The 26,869-nt window shown below is 34.8% G+C and overlaps 1 protein-coding gene across 1 annotated transcript; it reads left to right on the top strand.

The window, feature by feature from the left end:
- Positions 1 to 267: 267 nt before the first annotated feature.
- LOC128991969 (sodium-coupled monocarboxylate transporter 1-like) lies at positions 268 to 26,679 on the top strand. Its single transcript, XM_054415283.1, has 15 exons — positions 268 to 457; positions 14,291 to 14,568; positions 15,099 to 15,258; positions 15,662 to 15,727; positions 17,143 to 17,194; positions 17,383 to 17,450; positions 18,220 to 18,374; positions 19,900 to 20,040; positions 20,324 to 20,432; positions 21,490 to 21,599; positions 22,099 to 22,282; positions 22,794 to 22,880; positions 23,190 to 23,362; positions 23,837 to 24,041; positions 25,113 to 26,679. The coding sequence occupies exons 2-15, from the start codon at positions 14,321 to 14,323 to the stop codon at positions 25,296 to 25,298; spliced, it is 1,944 nt and encodes a 647-aa protein (XP_054271258.1). The 5' UTR covers positions 268 to 457; positions 14,291 to 14,320; the 3' UTR covers positions 25,299 to 26,679.
- The last annotated feature ends 190 nt before the right edge of the window (positions 26,680 to 26,869 follow it).

Consider the following 26,869-nt stretch of genomic DNA (forward strand, 5'->3'; position numbering starts at 1 on the left):
TTGAATTACACTTGCACACTTTAAACCATCTAATCAGCATTTAATTGTTCAAAGTGTAGTTTAGATTTCTAGTAACCATTTCATAATTTCTCACTCCACTAACCAAGGCGAGCGAAATTCGTACTCCTCTTGACCGCCTTTATTCCTTTATTGTTTTGTTTATCCGCACTCCCCCCTCCCCTCTTCCACGACTGATAATACTTAACTTTGCCAATTCCTCCTCATTCCCTCCGCTCGCCAGCGCCGGTTGCCGCTCTTTCGTCCAGTTTCGCGCGCTTTTCACACCCTGACGTCCGCAGTGTATTCGATTGTGAGGCGAGGTGCAAGTTGAAATAGTTTTTTGACTTTTTATTTACAGAGTTACGAAAATAGATCACCTAAGGACTCGGCTCAACAGCAAAAGAGAACTTTGGAAGAAGAATCGGTGGATGCGTCCAAATCATCACTTTTATCACAGGTAGGGGTATTATGCATTGTTAAGTGATAGAAATACTGTAAAAATATTGAATTGAAATCTTACTTTTTATTTTAAAACAGATTTTTATTTTGATTTGCCCTCAGATGTTACAGATAGATGCTTCAGTCCACACAAGTTTATTTTTTATATGGAGTCTTATTTTGTTTTTTTAATTTGTAAATAATTTATCAAAGACGATTTTCTAAAGAAATTTAGACACTCTTCTATACTATAACTATTATTTACGTTAAAGTAAACGATATTTAAGTATACTATTTATTCAAACTGTTATATATACTAGTAAAACAAATAACTTTTCCGATGACGAATAAATAATTACAAATAATTTTTATATGACGATGTTAATTGCCAGGGTGTTAAGAAAGTAGAGTTTTTATAATTAATTCTGTAGAAAATACTTTCTGCAAAATATTTTCAATATAAATGGATTTTCTTCGTCACCGACTAACTGTATATATTAATCAAAGTAGGGGACTGAAATTATAATCTAAATATGTAAATCTTGTTGTGCTAAATATCTGTATTCCATCCACTTCGTGTTCACTCCTTAATCATTTAATAACTAATGTGTACCTCCTTAACTATGTACAATCGTACCTACGTTACAATTATAGACATAGGCCTAGTTATGTATATCGTTAATACTAAAAATACAAATTTATAAAACAAGTGCTAACGTAATGCTCAAATGTATTTTATATACATATGTGTTTGATGTAAATCATATAATTGTATAAATCCTCAAAACAAAGTGATTTTCTAAGTTCTGCTTAGTATATCAAAGAAAACTGAGATGTAGTAGAAAGGTGCAATCATTGACTATGGAATTCACCGTCTGAATATCCTCACCATAGCTACATGGCGAATATTCATTTCTTCATTTTAATTCTAATCGTTACATCTACGCAACTCCTTGTAAAAGCAACCACTGTCTTACGCATTACATTTTGTATTGCATTACGCACATTACGCACATTACACACATTACACACATTACACACATTACGCACATTACGCACATTACGCACATTACGCATATTACGCACATTACACACATTATGCACATTACACACATTGCGTAGAGGAACCGAAATTCAGGGATCTGATATTGCAAAATATTTTAGAATGTTAGAAACATAAAATTGAATAACAACGAAGAAGTAAAGTTACACAATTGAACTTACAAGGACACGATTGCTAAATACGTTGCTTAACAGATGAAGAATGAAATCAGAATGTTTATACCTGTTGAACACTTCTTTTCTTAAGGTAATTTTAAGTTGTATAAAATAATTGTTTCTTTCAGAGATAAAATGCACCAAAATATTTAAATATTTTTTATTTGTATTGAAACTTTCTGTAAAATAATGTTTCTTAGGGGTTACACCTATTTAGATCAATAAAAAACGATAAAATACAAATTAATAGATAGGAGGAAAATAACACGTTTGTAAATTGTTAAGTATTTTTAATATTTGTGGTTTACTTAAAATATGATACAATATGCTTGTTGCAACGTAGTTATAAAGATAATTTAATATTTCCGCAATGAAAGTATAGACACATGTTATAAATAAATAATTAGTGGCATTGTAATAAGACTAGAGCTATCTATAATGAATGAACTCAATAATTTATATTAACTGCCTGGATATGAGGATTAAATATAGGCCCTACTCTGAATTTAATATTATATACTTAATATTTCCATAACAGATTTCGAAATAAATATATAAGTTATTCTGCGTAAAATTAAAATTTCATAAAAGGCGAGGCAATATTTTTACGTGTGTGTTTCTAGGAAAATGGAATATGCTTAATATTCAACGTTTATGAATCGTGAACTAAAACAATATTTATTTTTATTATTCCAATGTTTGTCTCAACTCTAGGAATTACGCTCAGACAACTAGTTAGTGTAAGTACTTAATGATTTATTAATGCTTTAATACTTTACTTTGAAATAGCGACCTTACGAAAGTAGGTATTTTAAGCCAATGGATGGAGATGAGTGTAGTATGAGTGGGTGCGATCTTCTAGTCTTGTTAGTGACTAAGATATTGAGGGATTGTCTAAATTTATATGGACAATACGTCAAATTACTTTTTCGTCATACTGCAGCCAAAAACAGCTGTTTTTAATGCATGCGTTGCGGGTCTAGAGTAGCATTTTTACTCTCTAGGGAGTAAAAATCATTTTCACCACACTATGATGTTTTTAGCTATTTAACATACGTTAATTGGTGGCTGAAAGCTACGTTTTGCTGGCCATGCCAGCTGTCATCTTCATTTGGGGACCGAGCAGGTTTTTACATCCCTAGGGCCGCAAAATTAGCTGCCTGCGTACTTTGTTAAAACATGAATGCATATTAAATACACAGTCAGTATCCATTGCAATGCAATAGAATTGTTTTATTGTCACCGCTGCCTAGCAAGTATTTATTATTATTTTTGCTGAATCCTCAAATTATTTCTTCACATAACCTTAAAGTAATAGTTGTGTTGACTATCAGTGTGCATTATTATTGTGGTGAATAGTGGTAATAGAGTATAGTGGGGTGAAAAATAGTGTTCGTACCACGATGGTACCACGGACCGAAATGGTTTTGTAGCTCTCGATCGTTAAACATTATCTCGAGCCAGCAAAACCTTATTTTCGGCCTTAGGTACGAAATATAATATTTCAGTAACTAGGGAGTAAAAATCAGCTTTTGCAAATAGTTGAAAATTTCGATCGTGGTAATCGTATCGATCGAAATGATTTATCGATTGATTTATTAGTTAAGGTTTTAGCCCATTGTTCGACATATCTATGGTATAATAATAAAATCGTAATAGACGAATTAATTTAATCACTTACTAAACTGCTGCTTATAACATCTATTAAACACGATTCAATCTTAATTCGAATTCTTTTCATGGACATTTTTATCTTTTTTATACTCTTCGAAAAATTTGCAAATTTGCAAACGAAAGTTTGCCCTTGTCCCTGTTGCAAAGGTAGTCATTATTTACTCCGCAACTATTGATCGAAACAACAGTTAACAGTTGAACAATGAATTTGCGAAAATCGTCTCCACTTTGTCGTGTCATTGTTCATAATATTTGGGGATGCGCGACCAGCGCAACTCGATGCAAATTACGAGCAATGTAGGTTATACGGGATGTGCCGTAGTGTAGTACGTTGTTGAATGGGTGAGTAGATATATTTGTATTTAATTTTCTGGTTTGTGATTATTTTAAAAATATTTTACAATTGTGTAAATAAGTGTTGAAGTGAGTGATTCATTTATGTGTAATTTTTAATATTGAATGTTTATGTATCATAAAACTGTGTAAAAACAAGAGTATACTAACTTGTACAATCAATATCTCTCCAATTATTTTTGAAAAACTTTTGTGGGTTAATCCAATTGCGGGCGAAAATGAGGTTTTGCCGGCTCGATCGAGAGCTGCAAAACCATTTCGGTCCGTGTTACGAATATTTTTCACCACACTAGACCGCTATTACCACTATTCAACACAATAATGCACACTGTCAACAGAAATACTTAAGGTTATGTGAAGAAATAGTTTGAGAGAAAAAATAATAACAAACAGTTGCTAGGCAACGGTGACAATAAAACAATTCTATTGCAATGCTATGGATACTGATTGTGTATTTATGCATTCATGTTTTAAAAAAGTAAGCGGGCAGCTGATTTTGCAGCCCTAGGGATGTAAAAACCTGCTCGGTCCCCAAATGACGATGACAGCTGGCATGGCCAGCAAAACGTAACTTTCATCTACCAATTAACGTATGTAAAACATGTAAAAACATCATAGTGTGGTGAAAAAACTATTATAAATAAGAGAGCGGCCTCTTTCCATAGATTGCTCTAAAATAAAAAAATAAATTGTTAACAGGTTTTTTTCCTAACCAGCGTACTAACATTTGTACAACGGATTTTACACTTTGAATTTCTTTCAACAGTTATATCTATTGCGAAAATAACATACGGAAACCACTCTTCACGGACAAAGGAAGGATTTCTCCTTTTTTACTCATCACATTTCTTTACATGGGTATCAATTCGTAATATTAATCAGGGTCATCTTTCAAATCTAGGCTACTCTTATTGCAGAAATATCTGCAAAGCTATCTAAAACATAATTCAATTTCTTACTGATTCATGAACTATAGCGTACTTTATATTTACTAAATTATAAAATTTAATTTGTACTACTATAGTCGTACTAATTATTTGAAATATTTTAATTATTTTACTTTTAGCCAGTATTGACTTGGGAAGGGGGTTTGGGAATCATAAATACATAAATACTGAATAGTGAAATAAATACAACATTGAATAGAAATATATTAATGATTGGTGAATAATACTTTTTTTAATTTTAATTTGAAATTTCGTATGTTGTCGGAGAAAATATTAATACTAAATTGACATACTCCCTTAAAGATGAATTACTTGGATTACATCTTACAGTACGTTTCTAGTCGGTGTATAATATGTAGATATGTAGAGAGTAGAAAAACTACTCTAACCAATTAAACATAAAATTAATTGGCACGCCGTAAATTTGATATTAAACTAAGATAAAAACATACTTTGAATTAGGTTTTAGAACTAACGGTAGGATGAGTACTCTAAAATAAATTTTGTTTTTACATTCTAGAAGAATTTGTGTAGGCTACTACTAAGTACTAGGCATGCGGCCTCAGGTCCGCCAATTGAGCGGAGTAAGCAAGCTTTGATATAAACAAATAACTTTAATCTGTCAGCGAACAAAATGACAGAAGAAGAGGTGACTATATATAGCAATACCATAGTCAATGGTCACCACAGGAAATATGGCGTGGCTAATTTCACGAGCTGATGATACCCTGAAAAAGATGGTGGTTGCCGCGACGCTAGTGGCATTGCGCTAGCTCCGTTGCCAAAATAGGCCTACTGTACTCAATAAATAGATTAGATTTTAAAGACGGCACTGGATAGAGAATTGATGAATTAAACAAGAATATATTTATTCCTCATGCTAAATTACAGCATGATTAAGTAAAATACTGTATATGCATAATAAACTACTGTACAACAAAATTATTAAAATCAAATATAAAAGACGTTTTTATATTAGGCTATGGCAATTTAATTTGAGAACCTGCACTGTGTTGATGTAAAGCCTATTTATTGGGTTGTACTAAATTTTCAACCTGACATAAAAATGCCAACATGCTGTTCTGTTAGCTGTAATAATTCATCTTATAGTATTACGGGAAAAAATAGGAATATTATATCACGCTTATTTTATAACTGGACTCCCGTACAGACCAAGCAGTCTAGGCTCTACTTTTTGTAATTATTACCTTATTATCTTCATCTTTTACCCAAAAAGGATTGTTGGCGTCATACTTTCAAATAAAAAATATATACATTTAAACAAACAGACATAAATTACTGAACATATATTTACAACATTGGCATGTGTAATTGTAACTGTGTCTGTATATCTGCACAGAGAAAATTATTTCCACACTTATAAGTTATAAATTGGACAACACAAGTTAACAAGTTTAGTTAAATATTTAATTATAATAAATAGCTATAACTGAACTTCTGTATAGGCCTAGCAGTCTAGGCATTAGGCCTACGCATCGTAATCGTAACTGTACAAGCCTAACCAATTATTTACACGCCTTAGTTAAAGTGGACTTCTATAAAATCCTAGGTAATTATTTATTTATTGTAGTTGCAACTGGACTTTAGTGTGCAAGCCCAGCAAATCACTGTTTTTATTTAGGATAGGCTACCGTTAATAATATTTGAAAATACTGAATTCCTGCTTCGGAAATACAGTTTCTATAGTTTTCAATTTAAATACTCTCTTTCACTGTTTATAAACTAGATCCCTTCTCATAGCATTTAAGTATTACAGATACATTAATCTAACTGCCACAAACGGTTCCCACACTCTGCGATGCTAAACTTTACTACTTCCTACGTCGTGGACATGTTGTAATCTCTTTCCATTGCATTTTAGTATTTTAAATACATTAATCTAATTGCCAACAACATTTCCCTCACTCCGCACTGCTAGCATTTACTAATTCTTTAACCATTTCCTATGTCTTGGACATCTTTCCATCCCATCTCATAGCATTTCAGTATTTCAATTTCAGATACAGAAATCGAACTGTTACAATTGGTTTCCAGTTCCCAGACTCCACAGTGCTCGCCTTTACTACTTCATTCACCTCTTTCTACGTCGCGGACCTGTTTCCCTCCAATCCCATTGCATTTTAAGATTGCAGATACCTTAAACTAATCCTTATAATCAGTTCCCACACTCCGGACTGCTCGCCTTGACTACTTCCCTTACCACTTCCTACGCCGCGGACCTATTTCCCTCCCTTCCCATAGCATTTTAAGATTGTGGATACCTTAATCTAATCGTCATTAACAGTTCCCACACTCCGGACTACTCGCCTTTACTACTTCCTTCACCACTTCCTACGCCGCGGACCTGTTTCCCTCCCTTCCCATAGCATTTTAGAGTTGTAGATTCCTTAATCTAATCGTCATAAACAGTTCCCACACTCCGGACTACTCGCCTTTACTACTTCCTTCGCCACTTCCTACGCCGTGGACCTATTTCCCTCCCTTCCCATAGCATTTTAAGATTGTGGATACCTTAATCTAATCGTCATAAACAGTTCCCACACTCCGGACCGCTCACCTTTACTGCTTCCATCACGACTTCCTACGTCACGGACCTGTTTCCCTCCCTTCCCATAGCATTTTAGGATAACAAATACCTTAATCTAATCGACATTAACAGTTCCCACACTCCGGACTACTCACCTCTACTACTTCCTTCACCACTTCCTACGTCACGGACATGTTTCCCTCCCTTCCCATAGCATTTTAGGATAACAGATACCTCAATCTAATCGTCATAAACAGTTACCACACTCCGGACAACTAATAACAACAATTAAAAGAAATAATCTGCTTCGAATAATTCAGTAAGACCGCCAGAAATTATGCGAATCGGTGTATTCTTAATCAACGCTTAATGGTATTCATCGGACTCCTTTTCTTTTGTACTGTCTGTTGTAAATAGGCCATATGTGCATGTGCAAGCTGAGGTGCCCGTGGGTACAGAATGTCGAGTCGCATACGCTACAATTCTTTGTTTACATCTACGTTGTTATCTCGTAACCATCATGGCAACTCATAAGACTCATGTTAAACATTGCAAATTTTATGTCAGTCTTAAATTGTACAGGTATCATCAAATTGAAATTTGTTTGTTTCGAAACATCAAAAATATTTGTCGAAATACCCCTGGTAAGTTTGGATTCAATATGTTCAGCCGTTATTGAGTTAATTGATTACATAGTTTGCTTAAGGTCCGATCTCAAAGAGCTTCGCTCGCTCCGCTCAATTAACATGAAAATATTTTAAGTAAACTCATAAAGATAACGTATAAAAATTATCTATACCAAAAATTGTATTTAGATGAACTACGGGGATAATCTATAAATTATAGCAAAAATACAGTTGTTATAAGGAAATTTCAGTTAGCGTGTTACGATTAAATATTTAATTAAGGGTGGGGCGAAGTGAAGCTATTTTTAGCAAAACGCTTGATTACTTAACGTTTGGATTGCACACTAAACAAAGGCATTATTCATTTTTACATGCCATTGTTTGTGAACCATAGGAATAACACGTTTTAATTAAAGTTACTTGTTTTTTTTTAACTAACTTCTAAACACAGAATAACTTTTACAGTACTTTCGTTAAGTAAGTAGACTACTATACTTCAGTATTTATCAATGATTTTTTTCAAGTTTTGCAGTAGTTTTAGTAACAAACGCAACTAAAATTTTCCATTAGATTTAAGTAAGAAAATTAATCGGTAACTTTAATCCGTTTTAAATATCTTTCTACAACTTAATTTAATCGAAAATAACAAGTTGATGGATATAAAATAATGTAAACCCATGATTGTTTTACGCAAGCTAAAAGTAGAAAATTTCCTTTCCCACAAACCTATTCCTATTGGAAACAACAACTCCATTCAAGCGAGGTATAAAAACACCTACTGGGTATAAGCAATTATTGAAATTGGCTTCTGAAATGCCTTTGAACCTGATAAAACCAGATTTATCCTGATCCTGATCTTGTACGTCACAACATACTGAAACAAACATTGCGCAGAATCTTTAAAGACTGCGCAGTAAATTAGTTTTAACGAATTACTTTTACTGATTAGTAAATTGCATGAATTTTGGAAAGGAAACGGTACGGGTCATAATAAATTACGTCACTGGCCCGAATCTAATCCTGATAACCGAACAGCTGGTATGAACGATTTTGACACTTCAATTTAAATATCATATAATTGTTTACTCATATATTGAATATATTTCAAACGTATTGCCGCATATCATTAGATTAAGTTTAAATTTAGTATCTTGTTCAAGGTTTGTTACACACAAATACATTGAACTATTGAACAATTTGTGATTTTGGATCTACTTGCACCATCAAAAGTCAATAGTATATTTTATGAGCGTTGAGCTATGAGATAGGTAGGTATTCATTGTAGACTACAATATAGTTTTCTGTATTGTTGAGTTTCGGAGCGGTCACAAATCGGCGAAAACACACGTTTTATTTCTATTTTATTAGATTGTGATTTTTGAAATAACCTGAAAACAAAAATTGTTTACTCGCCAATGGTAGACTGAAATCATGACCATTTTCCTTACGTAAATGTTTTTATATGACCCATATGTAACGTATGTACTGTATAGTTTAGCAGCTACAGCACTCCAACTGTTATATATTGAAATCATGTTTTCTCGTAGATTTAAAAAATCAGAAAACTAGCAAAAATATTAGGGTTTGTGGAGACAAAACCTAATATTTTTTCTAGTTTGCTAGTTAGGTATTGTGTTTTATTGGTTACATGAAAATGAGGTTTGCATGTTAGGGGGGAACAACAATGAATTTATTCACTTTATTTTTGTTGTCTACAACATACCACATGTAAGAGAGGTAAGCTCCCTACCTCTCTCAAACCCCACATTTTAGTTACCAAGTCAAGAAATGCCAATCACTAAAACCGTTACACCATTAGATTGCTCAACACTCAATCAACAGCGCAGGCAATGTTGATTTTGCGTTGATTGACGCTTGTGAAGGTTCAGAACTAAAGTGTTGGCGTGGTTAGTTCAGCACACATTGACACTTGAAGTCCTGTGAGAGAGAGAGAGAGTTGGATTGGGGGGAATAAACAGGGGGGGGGGGAGTGTATGGCTAACATGGCAAAACCACATTCCATGTGGTAGGTCAGGTGGTTGACCCAATGCCGGTAATGAATTATGTTTACACAATATTTGTTATGATATTCTTCGAGTTAGAATTTAATTTATTCTTTAAATACTCATTTTCAGTAGAGTAAAAAGAGTCCTTAGTTGAAATGTCAATAATTTGAACATTTTACTTAATTCATTGGGTATTTCTTCATTGTACCCATACCAAAATCAAAATCAGACCACAGGTGTGGTCTATACATGTAATCTATTTTACAAAATTTTAACAACTCCTCATCTTGCTGACAGTCAGTTTTACCCATCATTCAAGTCTTCTTTAAAACATTTTTGTCAAGTTTCATCAATATTATTATCAAAATTATCTCTGATTTAAAATTTGTCTAACAGACTGATATTTGCTGTACAACATTCGGCTAGTTATTATTTTCTCCTTTTTTATACTAACAGAAAATTGCACAGTGATTATATATGCTATATTATAATGAATATGCTTAACCAAAGACCATCCAATTAATTGTAGCAGTGCATACAATTTGTATACAGTTCATATTGACAAAGAAGTTATATTTGTATATAAAATCTGCACACAATTATGAACCTAAAATGAATATCCATTTGCCTGATTGGATTTACACTAAAATGCCTCCTTAAATAAATCAGAATCATCCCCTATTTAAATAAAATTAGTTTAACGAGTACTTAGGTTTGCTACAACCGGGAGTGTAAAAAAGTGTTTTTTGTTGTAAAATTTGTATAGTTTAGTAAGAAATTAATGTATTTTCTAAATTCATTGAAAATATGTTCATAAACAAGCAAACTACAACAGTTGAATTATTCAACTTCAAAACAACATGGGAATTTTAAATTTTCTCCGTAACCATTAGGCGCATAATAGGGCTTCAATATACTAAATTTTTGTTTTTTAAGCTCTACAAAATGGTTTGGAAAGAAATTGTGAAATTTTGTGTTTTTAGAGTAAAAAATGAGAAAAACCTATTTTTACCCCATAAAATTTCCCATAAACCCCCGTTCCTATAGTCCTATCATGCTGGTTCTCGAACTCGTTTGAATAAATGTTGATTTACACTTTCACCAAATTTGATGAAAATCGGATCATTTTTGCTTGAGTTATCGTGCTAACGGACACACACATATATATATATGAATTTTAACGGATGGTGTTTTTGGCATCTAGGGACCTCAAAACAAAAAAGTAAATCGGTCCCCGGACCAGGTCTTACCATGAGTACTACGGTAATAGCATTCCCTATATGGGAAATTTGCTAAAAAGTGTTGAATTTGTCACTCCTTTTCACTACACTATTTTGAAAAGTTTTTCAAGCTTTACCAAAATAATTTTTTTATAGGTACTATCCGCAGAAATAAACATAAAGCTTTCCTATCTAAAAACACTTGAACAAATTACAAAGGATTTTATGATAATGGAAAAGTCCATTCTGACTCAAGAAACTTTCCTTTACACGAAAAAATTAGAAAATTTCTTTTGCTAAATATGCTGTCAATGACAGTGAAATATTCTGATTTGTGTGTATACTGTAACGTTTTGGGTTTCTTTTTCCAGAATAAACTCTTTTTCCTTTAAGGTAAATCTGCAATTCTCACAAAAATTCTTAAATGGTCCTTGTACTCCGCATCCTTAACCTCGTACAAAGTATACGTTGACACCTCTTACGACCCTGGTCATGAACTTGCTAGGTTTATACCCCTATAAATTCCACCCAGCCCATGAAGTCCGGTTGGAGCTAGCAGCTGATCAGAGTCAGTTGAACTGGTTCGTAGTCGCTGCAACTGGTTCCGACCAGTTCAATCTGGCTGGTTGAACCTAATCAACCAGAGTTATGATGTATTGAGTTTCTGGGAGCGGAATGTACCTTTCTGCGGTGGATTTCCTCTCGGATGTTGAAGGGCAAAAGAAAAGTACACAAAGGATATGAGAATAAGGGAATTGTTAAAAACAACAACAAACAATAAAACATTTTCTACATCAACGGGTCAGAACTAACTTTAAATAATCTTTAAGATACTAAGTTAGGGCAAACATTAGGAAACTAAAACTAACCGAGTGGTTACAGTGCCCACCTTCAAATCTAAAGGTTGCTGATTCTATTCCAAGCAAGATTGTTACCAGAAAAGTCTTTGGGCTATCAATTAAGATGCTTTCTAACAACAGGTAAACAGATAGTTAACACAACAAGAGTTTTTGCACCATGTCCTTAAAAAAGTTTATAAATGACACTGATGTAGATAGAAAAAAATACTGTTTATTCTCCAATTGAATTTGTTATATTCCATCTACTGAATCAAATCTCTTAGTTTGAAAAACTAAAAGGGAAGCCATATTCCATTCCTCATTCATCTACTCTTAGAGAAAAAAAACCTGTCTTCAACTGTTCCATAACAGATGGGATGTCTACTTCACTATCCAAATTTTATGCAAATAATGTAAAATGTCAGCTGATCTTTCAATGCCAACCCAGAAGACTCAGCTGTTCTTTCAATCGATAAGAATAGGTACTCTTGCAAATCTTGCAAAGGATCAACAAACCAGTTGGCAAACTTCCAAACTTTTTTGTTGTCAGATTAAAATTCCATTTGCAGACACCGCCAGACAACCATGGGCATCTTTTAAACTGCATTGAGTTCCTTAAAACCTCATGTTTACAACTAATCGTTAGTTAAATCTTTGTTTTCATATCTACTAGAAATACAAGATAGGAATACAAATATTAAAATCATGTACAGACTTATTGGATATACTAAATTGCACTTGAAGGAAACATGTTCTTTGACCTTCGCTTAATTATAGTGGAGCCGCCAACTGTGATGTAAAGCCTACTAATATTAGGTGTTGAGAATTATTAAGGATGATGACTTGGGGTTTTGCAACAGTTCGATAATTCACTTTTGATGTCACTGAGTAGATTTTAATCGGCAAGTTAGACTTGGTGTGAACTTCTGTTCTAAGATAGATATGCAAGGATAATAAGTATAGCTTATAGATGTAAGATGAGAATTTAACACAGTCTGAAAAGTTTTGAAGTCTTTGAGATTTAATAACGAACCAAGTAAACTTAATGTTTCAAAATGAATGAAGTTCTTGTATTCAGAAGATTTGCTCTGTAGTAAACAGAGGTGGTTCTGGAACCTTGTCAAGAGGGGGCTTTTTTATGGGGTGTTCCACACCAGGAGGGGGTTCGTTGGTCCCCCCTTGGAAAATTTGCTATTTTTTAAGCCGTTTGGTGACTTTTAGAGCCATTTTTAAGATCTACAACTGTTTCCTAAAAACGACTAAATGTATGTTTAAATTTATATTTTCCAGGGTACAGTGAGGGGGGGGGGCTTCAGCCCCAATAGCTCTTCCTCTCTTGTCACCGCCACTTGTAGTAAAGTATCATGGAATCCCAGTGTTCTTTTCAATAAAAAAGTTATAGTATTTCCATTTATTTACTCATCCAAATAATCTTATTTGTTGCTCATGTACAGTACCAAAAAATATGCAGTCTTAGATGCCAACGACTCTTCTAGATTCCAATAGAGCTCAGTTGAATTACAAAGTTGGAACTTGATTCATGTGACGCAACAGTTTAGATTGTGATACGATTCAATAAACGATGCAGAAGATTGATGCTCGATGCCATGAGGTCGAGCAGTGCATTAATTGATTGGGTGCAAGTGTCTGTCGCGTATGATGAGTTCTGGATGAAACCGATTATGATTTAGCTTTGATTGAGGAAATTTTGCATCATAATGTGATAAGAATACTAGGGTTCAAAAATATTGAAAATTTAGCGTTGGAACTCATTTGTAGAAAATTTCACTAACACTACTATTTTGTGGGAATGGAGTCAGTTTACTGAGCATTACTGGCCAGTTAGTTGGTTTTTACAATCCATGTTAAATGTTTTAAGAACTTACGCCTACGCCTGACAGTGTCACACTAAGTGATTAAATATACGTTGTAAGAAGGCATATAAGAACTAAAAATACCAATGGTAAACATATATAAATGCATATTCACCGGTGATTGAGGCTTGCTAGGCATTTTATCATCCTTTTATACAATGGTTTTTTAAGTAAATGATTTTTTTCTCTTAAATTTAGTTCAACGGAAAATTCATAAACTCATTAACATAAAGTGGTAAAAAGTATCTCAATTTTCTACGTCTTTGTAGAATAAATACCCACAAAAAATTAATCATCTGGTTACCCAAGTTGACCACTGCTCGCCAAATCCAAGAGTCGATGGTTCTATTCCAAGCAGAGACAATTTTTGACACAGATTTGTCATTAAGCTATCACTAAACAATGTCAACTGAAGGTCAATGCCTGATGACCAACACTAGGGTTTAGACCATATCCTTACAAAAACATCAAAAATGCACCAAAAATATATAAAACGCCTATGGAGTTCAAACTTAAAAAGAAATACAACTTTTCAATGTCTTCCAGGAAGTCATCACTTGTGGCTGAGGCACCAAGATGGCTCTGGGTCTCGTGGCGTCCTTAGTCGTGCTTCCCGCAGTGCTGGCATCTGACTTGTGTCCCCAACATGAGCATCCGACGTTCGAGTGGCTCGACTACGTCGTGTTGGCAGCAATGCTCGTCGTCTCATGCTGCATCGGCACCTTCTACGCTTTGTTTGGCAGCAAAGCCGAGACTTCCGCTGACTTTCTGCTCGGCGGGAGCGACATGGGCACAATTCCCATGGCTATGTCTTTGGCTGCTGGGTAATAATTGTTATTAAAACCATGAATTAGAATGTTGGTAGAATGTAGAAATTGGTAAGATTTTGGGGAATGATCTCTAATTTGGGGTTACGATTTTAAAATATCATTAGAACCTTGACCAAGTAGAGTTTTTAAGACCAGTATGATCAAAGTAACAAAAGAAATCTTTGGAAAATTTGAAAAGGTTAATTTTCTACTGGAGTGTGTATGTCTTTCTACTAGATACAAAACAAGTGATACTTGATTTAAAAAAAATATTCAATCTCAGATTAATTCAGATTTTTTTCAATCACCCAGGCCCACGGTTTGCATGTGCATTTTCTAAAGCAGCCCTGCAATCTTCTTTTCGATGAAGTCCTTCATATAGACAAAACATCTTATTTTCTTATATTACATACCAATGGAGTCTCTTTCTCTGAGAAGTAAGCTGACCTCTATGCATTTCCAAAAACTCCTAACAAGCAACATGAATTAATTGTCCAAAACAATCCAAAGTTGCATTCTAGTCAACAAACCATTTTCTTTTCCAGGTTCATCACGGCCATTGAACTGTTAGGGAATCCATCGGAGATGTATACTTACGGCACTCAGTTCTGGATGACCTGTGTAGCTTTTGTTATTGTTGTTCCTATAACTTCATACCTGTACCTGCCTGTCTACATGAAGTTGAGACTAACTTCATGTTACGAGGTAAGAGGTTACACCTATAAACTTAATTTCACCAACAGGTAAAATTCCCTTAACAAACCTAAAGGTTTATTACACGATTTATTGTATTATATTTAAAAGTTTAATCCTTTCTCTCCCTTTAATGAATAAAGGAAGTGATGTTGGTGACTATTATGATGATTTGCATGTTGTTCTAAAGGGGTATAGGTAAATTGAAAATTGAGTCCAGATTCTTATTGGGACAGCCACACAACACAGGATTACACCAAATTTGCTGTGTGTTAGTCCATGGACTCTAATTTTCTAGCTGTATTTTATAGACAAAAATTGTCTAAGAAATATAATCATCGGAAAACCTATCTATAGTAATCAATGTCACAAATTAAACGATGAACCTAATAGAATAGTTTTACATTTGTTTTAGTACTTGGAGATGAGGTTTAACAAGAAGATTAGAGTAATAGCTGCAGCATTGTACATGCTCCAAATGGTGAGTAAATATCTTATGTTAATCTAAAAATTTAATATATTGTGAATTTAAAAGTGTTTTGGATTTTCTTTCTACTTTTCTATAAGACAAATAAAACACTTTTTTTGCAACGTAATTGGAGGGAAACAGAGTAGATAAAATCAAAAAATTTTTGGAGTTGACAAAAGAAAAATTGGAAAAATAAAAATTAAAGAATTATTAACACTGTCTTACTTAACACACAATCACAATCTCTAGAACCTCTAGACAGGATAAAATTCCAAACAAAACAAACAACAAAGTTGTGGAATTTTAGTTTTTTTAATCATTGATATGGATAAAGTTTCCTGTAATCTTTAAATAACAAAGTTTTATTTATATTTGAAATCGTTCAAGCAATATTGATTTTAGCGAATTTCCCATATAGGGAATAAGCTATTACCGTAGGTCTCATGGTAAGACCTAGACCCGGGACCGATTTACTTTTTCGTTTTGAGGTCCCCAGAGGCCAAAAACACCATTCGTTCAAATTCATATATATATATATATATATTTATATATGTGTCCGTTAGCGCGATAACTTGAGCAAATATGATCCGATTTTGATGAAATTTGGTACAAACGTGTAAACTTACGTTTATTCGAACGAGTTCGCGAACCAGCATAATCGGACCATGGGAACAGGGGTTTATGGGGGGTTTTATGGGGTAAAAATGGGTTTTTCCCATTTTTAACCCTAAAAATAAAAATTTTTGCAATTTCTTTCTCAACCATTTTGTAGAGCTTATTTTTTTTTTTTTTTTTTTTTTTTTTTTAAAGAGGTTGGCGGCCTCTTTTAACCTTACATTTGCCCGTCCACATAGACTACAGATCTGTGCCTGGAACGTATCCAGCAAAGCAAGGGGTGAGCCGGTACAGTACAAAGGTGAACTGTACTGATAAAAGTATGTGGCAGTGACCAGGATCCGAACCCACGACACTTCTGCCTTGGGCCCAAAGTCCGTGACGCTACCAACTGAGCCACCGACTCACCAATTTAGTATATTGAAGCGCTGTTTTATGCCTAACGGTCACAGAGAAAATTAAAAAAAAAGTGTAATTTAAAATTCCCATGTTATTCTTATGGAGAAAATGAAAACTGTTGTAGTTTACTTGTTTATGGATGTATGTTGATAAAATTTGGCAAATTTATTTATTTCATTCTATAGTATTGACATATGGTCAAAAAACACTTTTTACCTTCCCCGTAGCAGCAAACCTAAGCACTAGTAAAATCTAATGTTATTTAAATTGGGAATAAATATGTCTTATTTATGGAAATATTTTAGTAAAAATTAAATCAGACAAGTTGAAATTCGCTTAGTCTGCAGGTTTGCTGCGGCGGGGGTATTTTTTAACATTACAGTTTTTATTTGTGATAACTTCAATTTTTTCAGGTTTTGTACACATCTGTTGCTGTTTATGCTCCAGCTTTGGCGCTAAGTCATGGTAAGTTTTTTTTTTAGTTTTTGAGTTATTTTCACGCCAATGTAATCGCTGCAATCATTGTATTTTTGGATAAACACTGTTTGAAATATTAAGATAATTTACACTGACCTGTTACAGGAGGATTGTTTGAGTCAAAACCAATAATTTACTATTTTAATGAAACTCATATATTCTTGTACATGTTTCAGTGACGGGTTTGAACACATACATAGCAGTCTCTCTGGTCTATGTAGTTTGTATATTTTATGCCTCCCAGGTAAGAATTTTAAATAAAATATTTTACAAATTAATAGAATGGTCAAAGTTTTACATATTATAAATGACTATAGAACTTTCAATAAATAGACATTGCTATTAGTTTATATCAATTGGAAGAGCAGCTCTAAACAATCAAATTAACAAAAATAGAAGCCCGCCTCTCGAAGGGGAAAACGATAAATTGACTCTAAATACTAAACTGTTTTGTTAACCCTTTGTGGTCGAATGGCGAGTATAGGTCGCCGATCGCCGTTTACCCAACAGCTCAAAAATAGGTACCTATAATCACAACAACAAAAAAATCAAGAAAGTTGACCTTTCTGATTGAATGACGAGTATAGGTCGCCGCACGCCATGTTCACGACTGCTCGAATGGTAACCTATACTCGCCGAAAAAAGAAAAAAAAACTGACCTCGAAGGGTTTTTCCTACCAACTGCCTGAAACTCTTTTCTGAGAATTTATTGTCTATCAATTCCTTCTTTCTTAACATATATCCAAAAACAGCTGTTATAAAAAAAAATGAATTGTAAAAACTTAAGTTACATATATATATAATAATTATAACTATGTTAAGGTTTCAAAATCTTGTATACATATTAGTGTACTGGGGAATCTTTGTTTACTCTAAAACCTTTTAAGTACATAAAAAAAAAAAAATAAAGTAACATTAGAGATAATGGAATAGGATTGATTTGATTGTATCTTCAAATTAGAGAAATTAAACGAACATTCAAATTATTATGTAAAACTATTCTTTTTTTCCAGGGAGGAATGAAGGCTGTGATAATGACGGACACGTTTCAAGCGGCCGTGCTAGTGTTGTCGATTGTTGCGATCATCGCTCTCGGTCAGGACTTGGTCGGAGGATTTAAACACATTGTCGACGTCAACTACAAGTCCGGGAGGATAGAAGTTTTTGAGTAAGTCTTCAGCGATAATTTAATCAAATTTTTGCTTTCAGCCATAGAATTACAGTTTTAAATAAAAGTTGTTGTACTTTATAAATTCTTGGTTATTAGTGTTGATGGCCTCAAATGCAATATTAAGCGTAAAACTATGCTTTTAGGTTACTATGTATCTTCATGAGCAAGAACGCATATAGTAGCTTTCAGTAGTTTTTTGATGGTTCGAAACTGAACCCAGCTGGATAACTTGACTTTTTAATAATCAAATTGATTAAGAAACAGCTGGTATTAGTCAGTAAGCTACACAGATCATCTCACTACGTTCTACACTTTTGATACTATTCAATAAGCTTAAAATTTGCACTTAATTGTGTTGGTTGCTGTCAAGCTGTCTTAAATAACATATTTTTTGTTTATGTACTGCAAGAGTACTTCCAGCTTAAGCTGCTATATCATTTGGGATCCCACATACAATTTTTTAGTAATACATTCCGATGTTTGATATTAAGTATAATTACCATAGCCTCCTCTAATACAAGGCCGCGGTGAGACAAAAGTGGCAACACCGCTGTCCCATCAAACTGAATCAGCTGATGTACTACTAGTATAGAGGAAATGTTTTTGTTTACACTTTTGCTATTTCTGTTGTTACCCGCACCTACGCTGTTGTTCTGTGCATTTACCCGGCGCCTCCACCATGCGAGTCCCATGCCTCACTTTAAGTTTAAGTTTCCTAAAATGATTCACTCGCTTAGCTTAGTCAAGAGGTGTTAGGTTAATGAGACATAAGACTGCTTAAGGGTGTTACTCAACGTATAATGAGCAAAAATTAAATTTAGAAAAAACCACAAAAGTTACTAAGTGTAACAACAGCAAAAGAAAACTTTGAAAAGGCAAAAATCAACAATAATAAGATAAATTAAATTACAACGTTAAATTTACAAGAAAAGAAAATCAATTGAAAATTTAAAAAATTAGTTACTGACAAATTACATGACTTGTATGTTTGACAAAACTTTAGTTATATATTTTATTCTTTCTACATACTGTCTATTGTCCCAGAAGCACACACACCGATACACGCACTCCCAAACTCCTGATCTTCTTTCTCCGGTGGCCCGTGGTGATCTCCTCGATTGTCCTCTCCAGGTCCTCCAGCTCCAAGACTCGTCACCCCTCCATCCTCTTCATTAGCCCTTCTCATTGGCTGATTACCGATAGGGTGTGTGGCTTATAGGTTAACGATGTTTCTTGGAAGTCAGCCCTACCGGTCATCGCCTAGCTCACATCAGCTGGGAAAGGAATGTGTAAATCGATGCTCATGCTACTGTTCAACTCTGTTCACACCAACTGGTCGACTAAGTGTAATGTGAACAGAGTGTCTGCATAGATAAGCACCGTGGATACGGGGTTAATCCCCTTTCTTACACCATGCAACATGACGTTGCTACGTTACCACACAACGCCATGGCCTTGTGTTAGAGGAGGCTATCGTATGTAATAGATGTACAGTATGTTAAATTTGTTTGTCTTGCACCAGGTTGAACCCCAACCCGACAGTGCGACACAGTGTTTGGTCTGTTGTGATTGGTGGCACTGTCTATTGGACCACCATGTTCTGCTCCAACCAGGCCTCCATCCAGAAGTACATGTCAGTCGAGTCCATCGGTCAGGCGAGAAAGTAAGTATATCATTGATTATAAAGGCTTAATCTATCAAACATAACTTTGGATATCATTATAATCCATTCATCTATATGGTGATTCGCAGCGTTTTCATAATGCACTGATAAAGTTTTGAGGTTATTGAATCGAAAAATTTATATTTTGAAGTTACCCAAAATCGATGATTTTGCAGAAGATTTAGAAAACTAAAAACTGCTGCTTTCCAGACAGTACCTATGTTCAAAAAATATTTTTTTACAATCAACTACTTTTCTTAATATTTTCCTTTTTTTGTTGCAGAGCATTATGGGTGAGCTGTGTTTCTCTGATTGTCATATTCAGCATCAACTTCTACACAGGAATGATCATGTATGCTGAATACAGCAATTGTGATCCCATCAGGAGCAAGGTAAAAATGAGAAAAGTGTAACTTCACAAAGTTATATCACAAATCAATCATATTATGTTGTTTCTAAGTTTTTCTAAGCACCTTAAAATATCCTAGATAAAATATCAACCATTACAAGTCTACAAATATTTATTAGCCTTATTTATAACCAACAGATCAGGTTATGAGGAGACTATTGGCCATTGGCTATTTTCAATTATTCTAATAACCCAGTTCCATACAAAATTCACAAGCAATTCCCAGACTTTTACCAGTCATTAAAATTCACGTGGGATTCTCGGTCTTTCTGAGTTCAACATCTTAGTTATGTTTTAGAACACATATACAGGGTGAATAAAAAGTCAAGACCCCCCCTCTAATATTTTTCCAAGTAAATATACAGAGATATCCTTTTGGTGGTCGAGCAATCTTAGCAGGAAGTTTCATTTTATCATTTTGAAATTTTTGAGTGTCCCCCCAAAAGGAGGGATTTGGGGGGCAACTCAAATATTTTAAATGTAAACCCCCTTCAAGTGACACCTCATTTTGAAGTGTTTACAAAAACTTAAAGAATGGTGGAAACCAGAGCTTGCTATCTCTTCTCTATCCAAAATGGTAGCCAAAATTAACAATTTTACCGTTGATTTTCCACAACATTTGACGGGCTACCATTTTGGATAGAGAAGAGATAGCGACCTCTAGTTTTCACCATTCTTTAAGTTTTTGTAAACACATCAAAATGAGGTGTCACTTGAAGGGGGTTTACATTTAAAATATTTGAGTTGCCCCCCAAATCCCCCCTTTTGGGGGGACACCCAAAAATTTCAAAATGATAAAATGAAACTTTCTGCTAAGATTGCTCAACTACTAAAAGGATATCTCTGTATATTTACTTGGAAAAATAAAAGAGGGGGGGGTCTTGACTTTTTATTCACCCTGTAGGTTGTTTTCAATGTAAATACAGCAATTTTTCTTCCACCAAACAGTAGATTTAGCAGGTAATGGATTAGTGGGACTTTGATGTATGTTATGCTGGTTTTTCTTTTATTTATCAAAATATTGTGATGATTGTTCTCAGGTGATTTCTGCATCGGACCAGCTGTTACCTCTGTTTGTAATGAATACTCTCGGTCATTTACACGGAATCCCGGGACTTTTTGTTGCTGGAATATTTGCAGCATCTCTTGGGTATGTTTGTTTACCTAGAATTTAGTAAAACATCTTAGCTTATATACATTATACACTATCAACAACTTCAGATTTTGGAGTAGGATTGGTAAGGATGTTAATTTGTACTATATCTCAAAACAATATTTTAGAAAGTGGCAACCCTGAATTGCTGCCTTGCGCCTGACAAAAATTCGAGATATTCTAATCAGTCCTGTTTTACCTCCCCTAATACAAGGTGGTGGTGTGGTGACGTTCACACCGGCCTATTGCCAAGGCAATAACAATGTGTAAACACAAACATTGTGCAGAAGATCCATTAAGAATTAGTGCAACAGCTGTTTCGGCTGCAGGCTACATTGTTGCCACTTCCAGAGAAGCCAAATGTTTGCCAATGATACCAACACACAATATTTTAGTAGCATAATTTCCTTACAAAGGTATTGCAATTAATTCTTTGTCACTCGAATTTGCCTCCAAACCTCAATCCGACGTCTAACAACTGTATGCTTTTCCGCAGGACTGTGGCCTCAGCTATGAACTCCCTCGCCGCAGTCACTATCAAAGACTTCCTTCACGGAGTTTGTGACTACACGCCCAAGGAACACAGAGGAGCATCGCTATCCAAATGGATATCAGCTGGGTTCGGGATCCTCAGCTTCATGTTGGTCTTCGTGGTGGAACAGCTGGGGAGTCTTCTTGAGGTAAACAAATTCAAAGCTACTTAATTGTTGATTGTTACATTCTCAGTGAGTTTCAATTCAATACCCGAACACAACTTGCAGGCTTTATTTTTTGTCAATGTAACGAACAAACTTGTAAATATATTACAAGAAAGGATATGGCCCCTCCCATGGCACGGAGAAGCAAGGTACGTAGGAAACACGCTTATAGGTTGACCGTCCACCTTCAATTCTAGGATGCTGCGCCGCAAATAAATTTGTGAGGATCAAGGAGGAGCCAGTGGTGAGCATTGTGTGAAAATTTGTATTGCACAGGGTACAGGGCCTTACCTTGAGAGTACATGAAGGTGAGGAGGGTGACTTTACCCTAGCCAACCAGCACCTATGTGTACCATGAATGTCTTTGATCTTTCCTTTGTACTTCTCTATGGTGCTGGCTACTGTTCCTATCAAGAGTAAAGTAAAATCCAAAGTATTGTTCACATGTTCGGATATATTGAACCATTAGGTCACCATTTATGTAATGTTTCAGGTGGCGCTCAGTTTCAATGGAATGGCTGGAGGTATAATGCTGGGGTTATTCTCTCTTGGAATGTTCTTTCCTTGGGCTAACTCAAGGGTAAGTTAAAATAATTATTGTATATACTTATATGATATGACTTGGATTCACTTCCTTTCCCTTCTCTTTCAGTTTGATCCAATCATTATCAGTTAGTTAGTTAAGGCAGTTAATACCATTAAAACCATTCGAAATTTTTAGTACGATAGTTTGGTTACTGAAGTAGACAATCACACCCCATCTGTATGGACCTGTTGTAACCAGTTCTTTCCTTGACAAGAAAATAGTCAACACACACTATCTGTTTAGTGTGATACAAGGATGTTCTATACTGACAAATAAACAATTAGCTGTACCTTTTGTTTCTAGGGAGCATTAATAGGATCGTCAGTAGCGATGGCGCTGATTGTGTGGATCGGGATCGGCACACAGATTGCTCAGACTCGCGGTTTTGAGGCGGAAGTACACAAACCAACTTCACTCGAAGGCTGCAACTGTAACGCAACCTACATAGATGATCCTGCTTCTTTGGACAGTGGAGAGTAAGTTCTGCAACATTTACCGAAGTTTGTACGAGTGTAAAAGCTCAGTGGTGTGGTAGCGACTTGGGCTGCGAAGTCAAGATATAGCTGGTTCAAGACTGATTTCCTGCACTAACTTATCAATGTGGTTACCCATATGATTAAAACTGTTACTTAAATGACAGCCAGTGACTATTAAAAAAAATCTTGTGGAAAATAATTATTAATTGAATAAAATCGTAGCTAGTTTAAATTTGATTCATTTTTTTACGTGTTGCTCAAAGTATTGCTGTAATCACCAAACCACTCAAACTAGTATTTTATTTTTTAGAGAGTTTATCATCTTGAAGGACTATGAGTTGTCACTCCAGTGTTCTTGTACATGTCTTATCAGTATGATTCTAATTGGAGGAACCAAACGTCTGGGTTCATCTAGCACACTTTGTGTAAAGGAAATACTAGTACTTGTCAAGTAATTGAATATTTATTTTCCAGAGTTTTTGTGCTCTACCAGATCAGCTACCTGTGGTACTCTGTGATCGGTTTTGTCGTCACCGTAGTGGTAGGCCTGGGCAGCAGTTTGGTCTACGAGCCTCAAGACCCTTGTCGTCTGCATCCAGACCTGTTGTCTCCTCCGATCCTCTCATTGTTGCAGAGTTTGCCTAACTCTGTGAAAGAAACTATTGGCTGGCCTGTACAGGTAGGCGATTATTAATGAGGAACTTTGTAAATATTTACTTGTAGCTGATTCTAAAGCCTTTTAAGGTAATTGGTCATAAGGAATGAAACCTGAATCACCTATATCTACAAAAAAAAGGGAAACTCATAGACTAATCATGTCATGTGAATTAAAGATTTTCAATTACGTCATTTACCTTGGATCCTGAAGTAGACAACCGTATCATAGACTAACCAAATCAAGTAGACTTGGTTATTTTTAGCATTGTAAATTTGAAGCTGGATTTTTGTGTCCAGTTCATGTCCGGTGACACAGATCGCTAGAGTTGACAAAATTTTGTTTGTATTATTTCAGGGTTAATTTAATGATTTGTGCTGTTTGGTTATTCATCTAAGAGACGAGGTGTTTTAACACGTTGACTGCGCGCGCCGACTTTACAGGCGCTCCCCAGTGGCGGGCGAAGCCCCGGCGCGCAACCGAATCAGCGAACGCAATTGGCATTCAAATATTTCAGTCTGACGAATCACAAAAGAGCAGTGGTGACTGTGCTGCGTTACCCCGAGAGTGGATGTAGTTCACTGAAACACCCAAAGGTAGCAGCACTGCATGGATCCGTATCCAGTGTCTTTGTAATGTGGGTTGAAGAGAAAAAATCCCCGAAACCGGGACAAAAGCATTGCCAGACAGGATTTTACGGGAAATTTTAGTACCAACCTACACCAAAGTAAAGCTCGCATTTTAAGCTGGCAGGCTGGCAACGATTATAACGTCTCCGTCTGAGGCTAAGCTCACACTGACTCAATATACTTTAGTCGGCGCGCGCCACCTGGGAGCGCTGGCGACGCCGACTTAAGTCGGCACGCGCAGTCAACGTGTTAAATGCCTGAAATAACAAGAAACAAAACTCAATTTCTGCAGTGCACCTCACAGAACTAACAATAAAATTGGCTTCAGCTGTTCCATAAGGATGTGAAATCTACTAAGGGAATATGTTTAATCTATGCCCGTATGGACCAGCTGTAGCGTAAGTAAAGCATTACTACTGTCACACACTTTGAGCAATGTTGGTTCATTATGAATATTTTGTTTCAGTCAAAGTCTTCCACCGAAAATATGGGAGGATCAAAAGACATCAGCTCAAAACAAAAAGAAGGAGAAAACAAAGGAGTGATAAACTTGGGAATGGTGATGGACGAGAACAATTGTCCACGGAGCAACGGAATTGAGACCAAAGGAGTGATCAACCACGGGCTAGAAATGGAGAACGAAACTTTGTGATTGAGAAGAGGAATCACCGTAAAAATAACCTAAGATTTTAAAAGATAATTTTAAGAAGTCGTAGAAAGGAATAACGTTTAGCTCACTTTCCTAAGTAATCAAGAGCCCAGGGACTTAGAGATAAAACAATCACTCAGCATAGCACGCATGTTTTGTTCTTTTTTTAGAACTTTTCAAGGAAGTAAATTTTCAGAGAAATTAAGATAAAATGAAAAAAATTAAACATTGTTACAATAGGACAGTATTATACCAGTGCAATGTTGTGTGATAATTTTAGTGTATCTAAAGCCACAGAACGAATTTTCTCATTATTTTGTTGAACTTTATTCTTTTCAAGCAAACTTTTAAGCCGCACAGCTTGCCTTTAAATTATAACCGATAATTTATTCTGATATCAAAAATAATTTTCATTTCCATAAGATCTTACTGTGATAAGGATTTGGCTCAAGATATGTGACTTTTGGTTGAGGATGTTGAAATAATTGCAAGTTTCAAAACAAAAACAAAATTAAGAGGGCATATTTTCAAGGAGGAAATGAAAGTAGGTGCAAGCAGATGCTATCTTTTAGTAAATTCTGATCATTGTTCGGTTTGTGAGTTATCGATCAAAAGTTAAAGTAAATAGTCTTTAATATAGTCTTTATTCACATTTATTGAGTACGGAGTTGTGTCAAGTTGAAGTTATTGAAACGTGCTGGAATTTACATACACAATGTACATTTTTGATGTTACTTAAAACTATTTTGTTCATACATTTTTTTTTAGTTTGACAGCTTTACTTTAAAATAATATTTTTAGTGTCAGAAATCAATGACCTATAATGAAAGAGTGTTACAAAAATTTGTTTTAAATTGAGTTGGTGAAACGTACGTATGACATTCTTATTTTATTTTGTAAGATTATTTAAGTAACTCATGTTCGGTATGTCAAATGTATAAGTCCAATTCAAAAAGAGGTATTCAATATTTTTGTTAAGTAAAGAGTGACATAAAATATGTAGTGCAATATTAAGTTGACATTTTGGAAATTAGCTCTACATCCAAAAATGACTGTGATAGCTGTTCATTCTTTTTTAATAGTGAAGACAGTCTCTCCAATCAAAATATGTAGTATTTCTATTTGTGAGTTGAGATAAGTATTTTTTAAAGTGTAAATAGTCTTAGTGTAGGTTGTAAAGACCAATAAAGTATTATATTGAAGTTGTACAATACTCGTAGATAGTTGAAATCTGAATGACCAATAGATTTTTAACATTGTAAATAGTAAAAATGAGTAGTGTAAGTAAAAAGTTATACACACAAGATGTGATGAGATGTTTAGAAACGGATTACTAACACTTACACAATAGTACCTGCTTTTAGTGTTTTGTATGTTGTTGAATAAAAAATATAAGACTAAAGAGATTTATTGTAACCTTGAAAAACAATGCTACTTAGCACTATGTAGATTCTGTTGTGGGAATTAATACTGGTTTTACTGATGGTGAATTGTACTGGGTATTAAAACACACGTCTGATGAAAAAATAATTGGCTGAATTTTACTGTGTAATTAATTAAATAACTAGCCTGAA

Source organism: Macrosteles quadrilineatus, unplaced genomic scaffold, assembly GCF_028750875.1.
Source record: "Macrosteles quadrilineatus isolate MER2022 unplaced genomic scaffold, UCM_ALF_1.0 Scaffold_4__1_contigs__length_99947679, whole genome shotgun sequence".
In the NCBI taxonomy this organism is placed as follows: Eukaryota; Metazoa; Arthropoda; class Insecta; order Hemiptera; family Cicadellidae; genus Macrosteles; species Macrosteles quadrilineatus.